Genomic DNA, 13,624 nt, shown 5'->3' with positions numbered 1-13,624 from the left:
TGTTTCTCCGGGGTGTGTGCCATTGTTCTTGCCTAGAGGGTTTTATGTAGCGCTTGGAAGTGACTATATGTTGGAAAGGTATTATGTGTCCGGGAGGTACTGTACACTCTTGGTCTGGTTGGACCCCTGTCCGCAGGGCATTGGTCACCCTCGTTCCTATAGTCCCTCCTTCTCGGGGTTTCTGAATCTGAACCTCCTATTTTGATGCCCTCTGACAAGGACAAATTCCTGATGCCAGATAATGTTGCTTCAAAAATCGTGGCGATCTCTTCGTGCAGGTCCCATACCGCCTCTTCTCCTTGTTCAGAATATTCTGATAGGTTGCTCTGCGACTCGGCTCCGGAGTCCTCTTCACTTGACGTCGAGTGTGGGGCCTGGTCGGCGAGATCTTCCTCCGCTACGTCTGGAAGTGGCAGGTTCCTGGCGACCTCGGGCAACTCCTTCCACGTACACGGCCTTTGTCTCTCTCGACTACGATTCCGACTCACACTCCGACTCCTACTGTGTTTCTTCGGGCTCCTCGAGTCCGCAACCTCCCTTAGATATCGTCTCCGTTCGGCCTGTTCTTTTATGCGGAGAGATCTCCGTACAGTTCCCTCGTCTACTCCTTCAGTGGCAGTGATACGTTTGTCCTTGTTTGGCCTTAGGGGCATCAAGTGCCAGAGGTACGACGTCGATTAGCCTCCCTCTCCCCTTCCTCCTTATGGCTCCGCTCCTCGTACCTTCGGAGTACTTGTTGCCGACGGAGTTGTCGTGCAGTTTACTCCCTTCAATCTTGAAGTGCAATCAGATTTCTGGCGAGTAACCTTGGAATACCTCCGAGCAGGTCAAAGACGGGAGTGCTGACGGTGAGTTCACCACATATTGTGCCTTCAGAGACGGCTCTCTCCTGAGCCTCCCTCTGCACGTACTGCGTGACTGACACGTCCCACAACTCTACCAAGTCTACCGTCAACTGATCCTCTCGTGCCTCTTCCGTGGTACTCTCTTCGTGCGTGTCGCTGTCCACAACAATTAATTGCTGGTTGAATGGCCAACCCATCAATTCCTTCTGCCTGCCACCATGGTTATCTTTAGGTTCATTCAGGCAACGACACCAAAATGTTTAGCCCTTAATGTAAGGTTGGTAAAACTCATAGATAACGTAGGGTTCCCCGCACATACCAATTATTCATGTACCAGTACATTCATATGTCACATCATAAGTAATAATGATTATTGATTGATCCCGAATATATCCATACATAATCTCCCCTGCTGAGGTTCCATCCAAACAATATATAGACCCGACGGTTGGCCAAGTTGCCAACCGTCACCAACTCCCAACTACCCGACGAGAACCTCTCGGCGACGCAACATAACCATAAACACAACATAAACACAATTATAACTATCATTCCTACTAACATAAGTTATTTACCCCTAACAGTATGTAGGTGCAAAAAAAGTACAAGCATATATTTCAGACACCATGTTCAGTGCATTCGTTGAATAATGCTCTCAAAGATATTGGCAAGTTCCAGTGGATTTGAGATCTCATAGAAAAGAGTAGAAAATATAGATGTTCATATGTAACCATCACCACACACAAGCCATTTATTGAAAATTTGCCAAGGTGGAACTTTTGAAACCTGCTGATACATGGTTTGCATCTTATTTTATTCTTCTTGACCGTCTTTGTGAAGTCAAAGGAGTTTTGTGTTTCACAATAGTTTACTGATGCATGGGCAACTTGGAGACAATGTACATCAAATATTGCAGTTGAGGTGAGAGGTATGGTTCTTGATGACCATTTTTGGGCTGATCTTAAATTTGTTGTGGACTTTATTAGGCCCATATATGAGGTGATTAAATTTGTAAATTTTGACAAGCCATGTTGGGAGAAGTTTATGAAGAAATAGATACCACGTGTGAAAGAGTCAAGAAAATAACAAATGGAAAAAATCTTTCTTTATGTCTTTTGATAGAAGAAAAGTTTCATGGAAGATGGAACAAACTTAACACATTGCTTCATTGTGCTACCTATGCCTTAAATCCTAAATGGTATGATATACAAGAGAGCAGGCTCCATATGAGGATAGAGAGGCAATGAACAGATTTTTGGCTGCAATTAAAAAAATTTATGGTCGAGGTGAGTACGTTTGAATTATGAGGAGTCAATGGGATAAATTTTCATGTGAGCATGGTCATTTTTCTTTAAAGGAAGCTTTATATGATATGCGAGCATAGAAGGACACTATAAAGTGGTGGTGGAACCATGGAGGTGAAACTCTTAAATTGCAATCATTTGCAATAAGAGTGCTCTCACAAGTATCTAGCTCTTCATCTTGTGAGAGAAATTGGAGTACTTATGGTTTTATTCATTCACTAAAGAGGAACTGATTATGGTCACAGAAAGTAGAGAACCTAGTGTACATTCATAGCTCACTTCGTCTTCTCTCTCATGTAGATCCTAAGTACATGGAGGGTCCTTAAGCAAAATGGGACCAAATTGCACCCGATGGAGAAATTGCAGCCATGGTCGATGAAGCAATTGAGCTAGATGGCCTTTATGAATTACCCTCAGTTCTACAACCATCCTAGGAACTTGAGTTTGAGAGTGATGAGTATCCAGAGAACGTCATAGCTGAGGACCTTGATATGGATGATCAAAACATAGAAGAGTAGACGATAGATTTCTGATTTTTATTTTTTGTTTGCATATCAGCATCAAATTATCAAGATTTTTTGAATTTCAATATGTAATGATAATCTAATATGAAATATGTAGTGTGAGTTTCTTACTCTTTGACACAAAGACATTTGCATTTGTGTATTTAAACTTTAAAGTTAATGTTAAACTTTACCAGTTGTGGAGGTTGAGTAGGCTTGTTCAACATAATTTCTAGGACGAAAACCATAAGCTGAAGATTGGCTTTGGGAGTGAAAGATCTCCCCTAGCCAATATGGGGTGATTCATTGAGGGTTGCTGGTTGTGCTAAAAGGATAAGTTTGAAGATTGGTGGGAATAAAGCAATATCTTACCAGATTGGCAAAGTGCCAAAAGGTAAAATTTAATGTGATTTGTAAGAACAAATAATTTGTTTATGATTGGAGCTTGGTAGATATCCTTGTGCAAGCTGGGTGCATCATATTGAGAAGCAATCGTGAACATTTTGTAGGGAGTGCCAAGGGTTTTAAAGGGGTATGAATTCCCTATTTTCCAGCTGTAGCAATAAACATCTTCTGGCCGCTTCATAGAGGAAGGAGATGCAACTATTGGAGGAGAGCGATTTGGATATTCCAAGGCAGAGTAAGGGTTTGACTGTGCACACAGCAGTTCCGGCTGTATTTTGATGACTGGTTTCATGTCTTTTAACCTTACTATGAGGCACAATCATCTACAAAAACAGTTAATGAATGTGGGCAGATGGAGCTAAGGTTCCAGGAAGATTCTTGCAGCTGTTTCCTGAAACTGAAAAGACAGATCTGTAGCAACAATTTTTTATTATTTTTAGCATCAGAATAATATAACAGCAGTTAGTATTTGTTGTGAATACTTTGTGACATGTGCACATGGTCAGTATTTGTGTTGTTTAGACTCCAGATTAATAGCTGAACATTGAAGTTGCTGTTAACTTGTTCCCAGCTTTAGAGCTAAGTTGCCCATACGGCAAAATTTTGAAAAGGGGTTTGGGTTCGTTTGGGTTTGTTAGTACACACACACACACACACACACACATATATATATGCAGCCTATTAGCATGAATTAAGATTAGCATGTCACATAGCATCATATAAACAACAAAACCAACATAAACTTGTAATCATAGCATCATGATCATACCATAATAGCATCATATATATCAAGTTTAATATCAAAATGACATAATATTCAAGTATCATTGTTTCAACTTTCAACAATTATTAGTTTAGTTTATTGTTATTATTGTTTCAACAATTGTTAGTTTATTAATATTCAAGTATCATCGTTTCAACTTCCCCCTTGCTTGTAGTCATGTTGCTTGTGTGAAATGAGCCAAGTTAATGTTTTAAAACTCACTTTAGGGTTATATTTTAATTTTTTATGTGGTGGATTTCAAAAGAAAAAAATACCATTTTTGGGCCATCCCTTGGGTTCGACCTGGTCCGAACCAGGTCTGTGAATCACGGACCCTGTCCAGACGCCAGGCGGACCGGACCAGGAGCCCGAACGAGGACCTCGAACCAGGACCTGACCGGACCAGTACCAGGGGTCTAGGGGGCCGAACCCTGCAACATAGCTTTAGAGCAATTTCAGTTCACAATTCTTGTTTGGATGCTGTTGTAAATTACATTTATCAAATATTATCTTGTATGCAAATTCTGAACTACATCAGTGCTTCCATTTTGAACATCTTTATCAAATATTCAAGACTGCATCAGTCATAAAATACAGTGATTGTGCAATCCCACACAATGTTCCGTTTCCTACCAACTGTTTGCTAACATGCCTGTAAGCCAATAAGGCGATTTGAATGTTTAAATTTAAATCAGACTTCAGCTCAGTCATCTTCAATTTAACAATCTTGTTAGTGGCAGTTTGAAGCATTCTAGGTCAGAACAATAATCCGCTCTTTTATATATTAATTGATGATTTGTATCAATTATGGGAACTATGTGTAAAATTATACAGAAATTACTGAGATCAACCTTTCCATGTTATTTTTGAAATCTGAGTGGTCATTCAAGTGTGAAATGGATGCATGGCAACTGTTTGTCATAATTTCTATGAGATTAATTGGAGTTACAGCTGTTCATAATCAGTAAAATTGTAAATTCTAATGTCCACTAAATACTTGATGAAATGCCCATGTGCAAAAATTGTAGACAATTCCAAGTTTGTGGTTTTTCCTTGGTAGGTACATTACAAGGGACACCATTAATAGGCCTCAATTTGAATGTGATAAAGTGGCAGGAAAATTTCAAATGCCTTTGAACATGTGTGGTCCCATTGCAAGGCCTTCAACTTCTATATATTACAGACAATTTCATGAGTCATCATGTTTTGGTCATCATATCAACAAACTCTAATTTGCAGAGTTGAGCACTTGTGTTCACATGTTGGATCGGAGGATGAAAACCCTTGGATTTGAAGATCAGAGGACAAAATCATTTTAGTCTTTTGAGGTGATTTCATTCAAAAAATTGCATTTGGGTTGAAGATTTTCTGTTATATTCCAGCATTCTGCTACATATGCAATTAAAACAAATCTGCTTCAGTATATTGATGAACTTCCAGTTTAATGTGTGCAATTAATTTTATTTGTTGTGGATTATATAGATGTAAAGCCTTGTATATTAGTATTTGTTATGGATATTCTAGATCTATGTATTTTATATAACTTTTTAAGCTAAGGATCATTACATCAATGAGAAGCCTAGGACCAGGCTGTAAAGATATATTTCTCGTATCTGTCACCACGAGATCATATGCAGATACAATGCCTAACCTGTAAACAATTTGTTTAAGAAATTTCTTCAATATCAACATGCGCAATTCCCAGGACGATTGCATGGTTTCAACTTGGAATCATTTGGAGTAGCAAAGGTTTGGATTTTAATTTTCTTGTACAGACAATTAGGTCCTCATACAACAAGTGTATCTTTGGAAGTATCCACAGATTATGCACCTCATCCAATGGCATCAAGTCAATATCACACAGGAGGTACAGTAAGAACTCCATTCAGAGCTAATGGCTTAATTCCAGAACTAACAGAAATCTCAGCTTCCTTTCCCAATTGACAGTTTTCTGTGGAATATAATCAAACTTGGTCGTGGCAGTATATTTATTATTTTTTTGATTTTTATTGTTAGACATTCCAGTTTATGCAATTCTGTCTATGTTTGTTGTTTTGTTTTGCAATCAAGATGTACTGTACTAAGCCAGTTTTGTATTCAAAATCATGAATGCCTTGTGTGGCATTACAAATTTGGAATACCAGATAGAATCTGATTTTTTTGTTCTAAGTTTGAGAAGCCAAGTTGCATGAAAGCTACTGGTTTTTCTTTGGTAATACTTGCAGCTGGTGTAGCAGGCTATTCCGGTTGGAATGCTCTTTTAGATAACATCTGAGTTTAAGTTCCTGTGGTTACTTTATTGTGTGCAGAGCTTCTCGGTACATATCTTCACCAATTAAACGAAAATTATCTCCTACAAATATTAACTCCACAAGGAAACGCATTCTACATGAGAGGGATAGTTCACCGAGAGGTGCAAAATTTTATCTGTTGCCATGGAGTTCCAATAGAAAAATAATGTAATTTTTATTTGAAACTAGTTGTTATGGAGTCCATATTAAAATCAAGTTAGCTTTTATCCGAAAGTATCTCTTGTTTTCCTGAATTTCATTGCTGATTTTATAGGAAGAAGTCTCTCTGGTGGAAGTACTTCAGACAAAAAGCAGGATGTGTCTCTGTCTCCTTCGCCTAAGAGAGCTGAACGGTTTGCTTTACAATTGTTTTCTAAATTCAGTCAATTATTCTGGATTTTAATTGAATAGTATGTTTGCTATTAAATCAATTATTAGCAAGTGAACTTACTGGATAATATTTTATCTCTTTTCAGCAGTATGCGGGCTGCTGAAAATTCCAACAGGCAAAGGGTGAGTACATGGAAAGAAAAGGAATCGGAGAAGGTGATTCCTACAAGTCAGCATTTGGATTCTAATTTAAAATTTTGTAGCTGTTTAAATGTTTTTTGTTCTGTGATGTAAAAATTCATTTGCATACTTTTCTCAAGTGTAGTGTGTTGTTTATCCTTTTGTTTTGATTTAGGTTAAAGAAGAACTGGAGAAAGCCATTAAAAAACATGATGATCTAAAACATGAGGTATGTTATTTAGTTATGCTAATGAGTCAGGAGACTCCTAAATTTTTTTAAACATTTTGTGTCCTAAGATATCTATTGTTTAAGACAATGGGAGGATTTTATCCAAAAGAGGTTCATGAAGGTGTACAGAATTGAGTAGAATTTTTATTTTTTGAGAAACTTAAAAAGAATCAGATTTTATATCAGAGAATATAAAAAGGAAAATTTACAGCTGTCACAAGTTCTTCATTTTCTATCAAGCTTCTAATTGTGCTTAGAAAATAGCCAACGGATTCCTTGGGTACACCAAGTAGCCTGTAGTTGTAATCTACTTCGCTGAGCTAGACCGTCTAATCCACAAAACATGAAATCATCCTTATTAGAAGATCTAAATTACAAGGGTTGCAGCTAAATAGTAACCAACAGTAAGGTTTGAAAAACCAAGTTTTGACTAGGAAATTCTAGAGGTCATAAAGGTATAGTCTTTCCCAACAGAAACTAACATAACCAAAAAGCAGAAAAGTAGGAGATCTTAGGAATAATTCAAATCAGAAAGGCCAGCAGTGAATCCTGGATTGCCATCTTGATTTGGAATATTGCACAATGACTTAGTTCCTTCTTCTGCCACCAACTAGGGATCCTACTTCTGCACCAAAGTCTCCATGAATGGATTAGTGATTAGATGCAGGTACAGATTATGGAGCATTTCTTATACATGTGACTGGGGGTTGCTTATGTCACACAAAGCCCTGAAAATCTGATTCACAGAGTTAACAATATCAATCTTGAAATCCTCAAAATTCAGAACCTCTCTGAGAGGAATAGGAGCCTTGGAGAGGGATTTGGAGTTTGTATGACCAAAGCTGTTTGTTTTACCTTGCAGCTGCATGATGATGGTTTTCAAATTGTCCTTCTCATCTCTAAGACCTTGAAGTTCCTGAGAAGGAAGGCATGGCATTGGAGAACTAACTAGGAGTAGCATCAGAGGTGTTTATAGCAACAAGAATTTTTGTTGGACATGGTTGACATGAGATGATCCCTAATGATGGCTATGACCTGAGCAACTGCTTTAATTTCGTCCCAGATTGATTATTTGACATTGAATCAATTGGATCTTTGGGAATCACTAATCCATGTCTGGTCAAATTGACTAGTGGCAACACCCATTAATATGAAGTGTAAATGGAATGTTTTGCTTTGATGTCATGCAGGTTGTTAGGGGTAAGAAAAGAACCAAAGGGCTGTTGAGAGCAAACAGCTTAATGGATCTTGGCAAAGTCAAGGGATTCAACATTTTTGAGGACCTTGCTGCCATTTACAGAGGAAGCTTCATTCCAGTTTGCAAACCAATGAGGGAGCTGATGGGAGGCATTACAATGAGCCTCGCTAGGATTTTTCAAAGTCTTAGATACTGTACACTTGGTAGTTTTCTTAGGGCATTTAGGCACATTTAGTTTAGAGGAGTTAGGAAGGCAATTCACATTCTTGCCAGCCATGATAGTGCTCAGAGAGAACTAGATAGAAAGGCATGATGAGAAGGAAAGAACTGAACCAGCTGCAGAAAAACTGGGACAAGAGAATGAAACGTGTGACGATTGGAGTGAACTTGAATTTCAGTGAGCACACAGGAGGAATCAGGAGGAGAAAATCACAGCAATCAAAATCCCCAGAAGAGAGTATTGTCCAAAAAAAGAATCTCATTATCCACCAAGGAATTGAATGAAAAGCAGCACCCTGAAAAACCAAGTTTTATAGTAAACAACAGACCTGAAGATAAAAAAAATTCGATGGGTATGTAAATGTCTTGCCATGTACTCTAAAATAAGAAGAATGACAATGAAAAATGGAGAGATTGAGCATATGAGATGAAAGGGCCATCATTGAAGTAAAGGGGTGGATTGAGTGATAATTTGCCACCTTGCCACCCAAAAAAGAATGAACGTTTCATGATTTCAGGTTGTTGGACATTAATCATTTGATGTAAAGCCCCGAACTAAAAAACACAAAATAACAAACCAAATAATTGAATGAAAAACAACACCCTAAAAACCGAGTTATATAGTGAACAACAGACCCGAAGAGAAAGAAAACGTGATGTGCATGCAAGTGAATTGCCATGTGTTTCAAAACAAGAAGAATGGCAATGAAAAATGAATATATTGAGCATATGAGTTGAAAGGGCCATCATTGAAGTAAAGGGCTGGATTGAGTGACAATTTGCCACCCAAAAAAGAAAGAATGTTTTGATGATTTCAAGTTGTTAGACATTAATCATTTAATGTAAAGATTCAAATTAAAAAAAATACAAAATAATAAACCTAAAAGATTTGTTCTAGGACTCGCCAGGACTCGCCGAGTGATCCTAGCTGAGTCTCAGGGACTTGTGACTCTCCAGGACTCGCTCTAGGCAAAAATCACTAGAAATTGGTTTTTTTGCCGAGTCATGTCGATTTTTTCCCGAGTCCCGAGTCGGGTCAGCCTTGCCAAGTCTGCGCTGAGTTCGAGTCTCGTTTCTATGGGTCACTAAAAATATTATAGCAAATAATACCTTTTTTATTTTTATATTTCTTCAAAACAGTACATAAGCATATAGATATTTGTTCAAACTAATATAACTTACTAAACATGCTTACATGTAGAACTAGGCACTACTGGTATTCCTCTCCTCCAGCATGCCTCAATCAAAGGCATGACATCCCTCAAATGTTGGCAATAACTGGGCAAGTTAACTGATGAATCTAACTCCTCAAAGTGGGCAGTTAACTAGACAATTCAATCCATCAAATTAATGCACTCCCAAACAGTCAATTGGCCATACATCCATCTTAATGTCAGTCTATATGTTGGCAATAACTGGGTAAGTTAACTGATGAATCTAACTCCTCAAAGTGGGTAGTTAACTAGACAATTCAATCCATCAAATTAATGCACTCCCAAACAGTCAATTGGCCATACATCCATCTTAATGTCAGTCTATTTTAGTCCAGTCAATTGTGCTGCTCCTATGTTGACAGACCAATTGCTATACAGCTGCTGACAGAACATTCACTTCCTACTTAACTGTTTGCAGAACACTCTAGAATACTCAGACAATGCTGTGGATTAAAAGGGGACATTGCAAATATGCCCTTCCAAATCCCAGATTGCTTTCCCACAAGCAAACTAGTGCTGGATGTCCTAGTGTCTCTAGTCTTTTTCAAGTACATCCTCTGCAGGTAGATTCCTCCAACGGACTAGGATGCTAAATCATCATATAAGAACAACAATTATCTTGGACATGAGAGAAAAGAGCTCTACACCATTTCCCCCAAATTTTACTCTTTACCATACCAATCAAATGTTGCAAGCTTGGTCCAATTGGTGCTGACAGTTGGGCTCAAAAACTTATCCTCCTTCCTCAACTACAATAAAAGGTGAGGCTAGCATCTTTATGATATCTTGAGGCATCATTGTACCCTTGATGCATCAGATAGTGAACCCCAAGAAGTCCTCTGCAAACTGCTCAAGTTCATACTCAACAATATATGCTTTTGTTTCCTTCTGTTCTAATTCATCAGCTTCATACCCAAACTCACATGGTAATTGTTGATGTGTTTTTATGCACTTCATACATAGAATAAAATACCAAGGTATCTTATCCTCTCTTGATCTCCTCAAATGCTGAACTAAGTGATCACTTGAGGTGACTCCAAGGTTCCAAATGTCAGGTCTTGATGTGTGGATAAGCTCAATGGTTGATGTGATTGCTGGTAATCCAAGTGGACTTATGTAGTTTTTCATAGGAGATGAATCTCTCAATCACAAGGAATGCTCTATGAGTCTAATTTGTATTTTTTCAAATGATATGCAATAAGATTCTATACTTACTACTACTAATGGATGATTGATAAAAAAGTGCAAAAGGATTAAGGGTTGAGGAGTGCTAAACTAAAGCTAAGAATGCAAGGACAATGGACGATATTTAGTGAAATTCAACTAAGCTTTTGCTTTGACATGCAAGGAACAACTCAACAAAGCTAGTGCGATCTTCTAAGGTAAGCTAAGGATGTTCAAATCATCACCAACAACATAGATACCATCAAAGTGATGCATATCAATGGGTGAGTAGCAATTGAAGTTGTAAGAATCCCTGTCCTTTCTGCACTTACATTTTCAGTTTTGTGTGGTTTGTCATTTTGTCAAACACTTGGCATGTATTCATCTTTAGGACTGATGTTCTGAGTTTGTTTTTTGTTTCAGAAGTTTAGAATTTGTGTTTGATGTTTGTTCTCAATGCCAAATCATAGATAAACACATATAAATGATAAACAATAACATGGGAAACAAATGATGAAGGAACACACCATAAATTTGTGATTTCTCCTTGAACAACAATAGAAAATATAATGATATCAGATCTGATACAGTTCTGATATTACTACAACAGCAAATGAGTTCCTTCAGATATGAGGGTTATAATTAATCAAAAAGATTTCACACATACCCGAATGCATAAATAGAAGCCCATTATCAAGTGGGAAGCACAGCTGCCTCAAATGGTGACCAAATATGAACTAGTTGGCTGATATAGGCAGCAAATGACTCTTGAAATTCTGATATATAAAGCTGACCTCGAAACCTTAGCTGAACAATGCCAAACTCTACCAAAATATGCCAAATCCTTCTTCAAAAATCTTCTCCAAACCCTATGCACAACTTAGCAATGAAATGCTAACAAACCTTGCTCAAACAAATCAAAACCTGCTGCTAACACTATTCACATCACTGTAGCAGCACTGTTCACGTTTCTGTTCATGCACTGTTCACGGCGCTATTCATGTCATTGCAAATAAGCCCAAACTATAGATTCATACAACCTCCAACCTTCACAGTAGCTCCATCATTGGATCCAAAACTCTGTGAATAAGCTCAGTAGTGAATTCTGAATGAATCCACCTCTCAAGTAGAGTTGGGTTTTCGTCCAACCTACGAATTCCCAAGGGTTTTTGTCCTAAGGCACAAAAAACTAAAAGTCAGAAGCTCCCAAATTCTCCAAGAGAAAATAATAAACCAAGCATATCCAAGCATGTCCATAAATGAGCTCTTAAGAGCTTTTTATAACTTTCCCGGGAGAGCTCACACATTTTCCAACCAATGCGGGATAAGAAATATTTTCCCTCTAACATTCATGTCTCCACATACTTTAATAAAGGGAACTTTTAATATTTAAATTACTTTACCTTTTAACTTAAGTTCCCACATCAATAAAGTTAAATATTTTAATTTAACTTTATAACTTAACTTTATCGATAAATTAATTAATAATCGCAAATGATTATTAAAATCTCAACTCAATATCATCAATAACCATTGATAGGATATTATTCAAGAACCACTGATCATCCTAACTTGACCCAACTGACTTACTATAAATAGTAAGTATCCCAAAAACACATCCAACACCTCAGAATCGCCTGTAACTAAAATTGCCTAGGTCAAATATCATCAAGATCTTTTAAATGTCTTGGTTAGCCTACGAGACCATGGAGAAATAGGCTAACAACAACATCATACAACACACGCTAGAAAAGGGAACATTACAGAAGTTGAGCTTGGATAAGGAGGTTAGTTGACCACACAAAGTATTTGGCAAAATACTAGTAGTATGAACATGCAAATTTTACCGTTAACCATCGACAATGTTGCTTTCATTCATCTAAAACACTTAAGCAAATCTATTCTATCTTTTTTTCTTATAGTTTTCTCTTTTAAAAGGATGAAGAAACATGCAAATACTCCAAACACAATAAGTCACCAACATTTCAATGATTTTATTATCTGTGGCACCATCAAAGCAACAATTCTTCAAAATCTCTTCTAATGATCCTTTACAAATGAAATGAGTTGAGCTTATATAGTGCTCTCAATACAAATGAGTGTCCAAGATTGATCTAAAATCAAGGGCCAAGATTATGCCACCTAAACTCTAATTAGGGTTTGCTACAACAAATTACCTAATTATTGCATATCATTAAATATTATCCAATGAGAAAGTAACAACTTTTTGGCACAAACTATGAGCAAGAATCCTCAAATGAGAAAAATTGATGCCACATGGCATTATAACAAAATTTCATCTATAAGTTTGTTCCCTTTATCTCTTTCTCTACAAGCAAATTCAACGAATTTGGACATGATGCAACCGACCTCTTCCGTTGGGACACTTGGCATAATCTTCAATTAATCCTCCATGTACTCCAACTCGGCTGAGAATGAGATGAAAACCTTTTCCCACTCAGGCCCCAAGTCGTTGATCTTGCCTACAAGCATCATGAATGACTGAATGTCCTCTAGCTGCCTCTCTGAAAGTGATCCGGCTGTCTTGAAGAAGATACTTCTTACTCTTTCTGTCATCTTATCAACAGCTATGTCTGCTTCTTCCCTCATCTCTGTGCCAAGTATTGTTTCAGCTACTGCTACAATCTTATCATGTATCACCTTGGCTATCTCTTCAACTTGGATGCAGCCACTATTGATGCTTTCGAACATATCTCTTCTCAATCTGAGTGTGGAACAACATTCGTAGAAGTCATATGACTGCCCTTCATTCGCTACTTCAGCATTCACCAAGGTTTGCCTGGGAATATCCATCAATACTTGTAACCTTGGAATAGTTATATCCTTAGTGAAAGCAAATATATCAAGGATTGTTGAAACTGTATCAAATACTTGTGCTAACTCTCCCATGAACTCATTTGCCTTGGTGAAGGAACTATGAATTCAACTTTTCAACTCTTGAGAGTTATTCCTCATCTC

The 13,624-nt window shown here is 37.6% G+C and overlaps 1 protein-coding gene across 8 annotated transcripts in view; it reads left to right on the top strand.

Annotated features, from left to right (window-relative positions):
* LOC131064998 (uncharacterized) overlaps positions 1-13,624 on the top strand; it is a 161,070-nt gene that overhangs the window by 125,992 nt on the left and 21,454 nt on the right. For 5 of the 8 annotated variants that reach the window (XM_057999367.2, XM_057999368.2, XM_057999361.2 and 2 more), the window contains 4 exons: positions 6,130-6,233; positions 6,386-6,464; positions 6,588-6,657; positions 6,797-6,850. In XM_057999367.2, the coding sequence (XP_057855350.2) occupies positions 6,130-6,233; positions 6,386-6,464; positions 6,588-6,657; positions 6,797-6,850 (307 nt within the window). The remainder of the gene's footprint in view (positions 1-6,129; positions 6,234-6,385; positions 6,465-6,587; positions 6,658-6,796; positions 6,851-13,624) is intronic. The other 3 variants (XM_057999363.2, XM_057999365.2, XM_057999364.2) reach the window with 3 other exon arrangements.

This window comes from Cryptomeria japonica, chromosome 6, assembly GCF_030272615.1.
Source record: "Cryptomeria japonica chromosome 6, Sugi_1.0, whole genome shotgun sequence".
In the NCBI taxonomy this organism is placed as follows: Eukaryota; Viridiplantae; Streptophyta; class Pinopsida; order Cupressales; family Cupressaceae; genus Cryptomeria; species Cryptomeria japonica.
The sequence above is the reverse complement of the archived record's forward strand: the minus strand, read 5'-3'. Positions and strand labels throughout refer to the sequence as shown.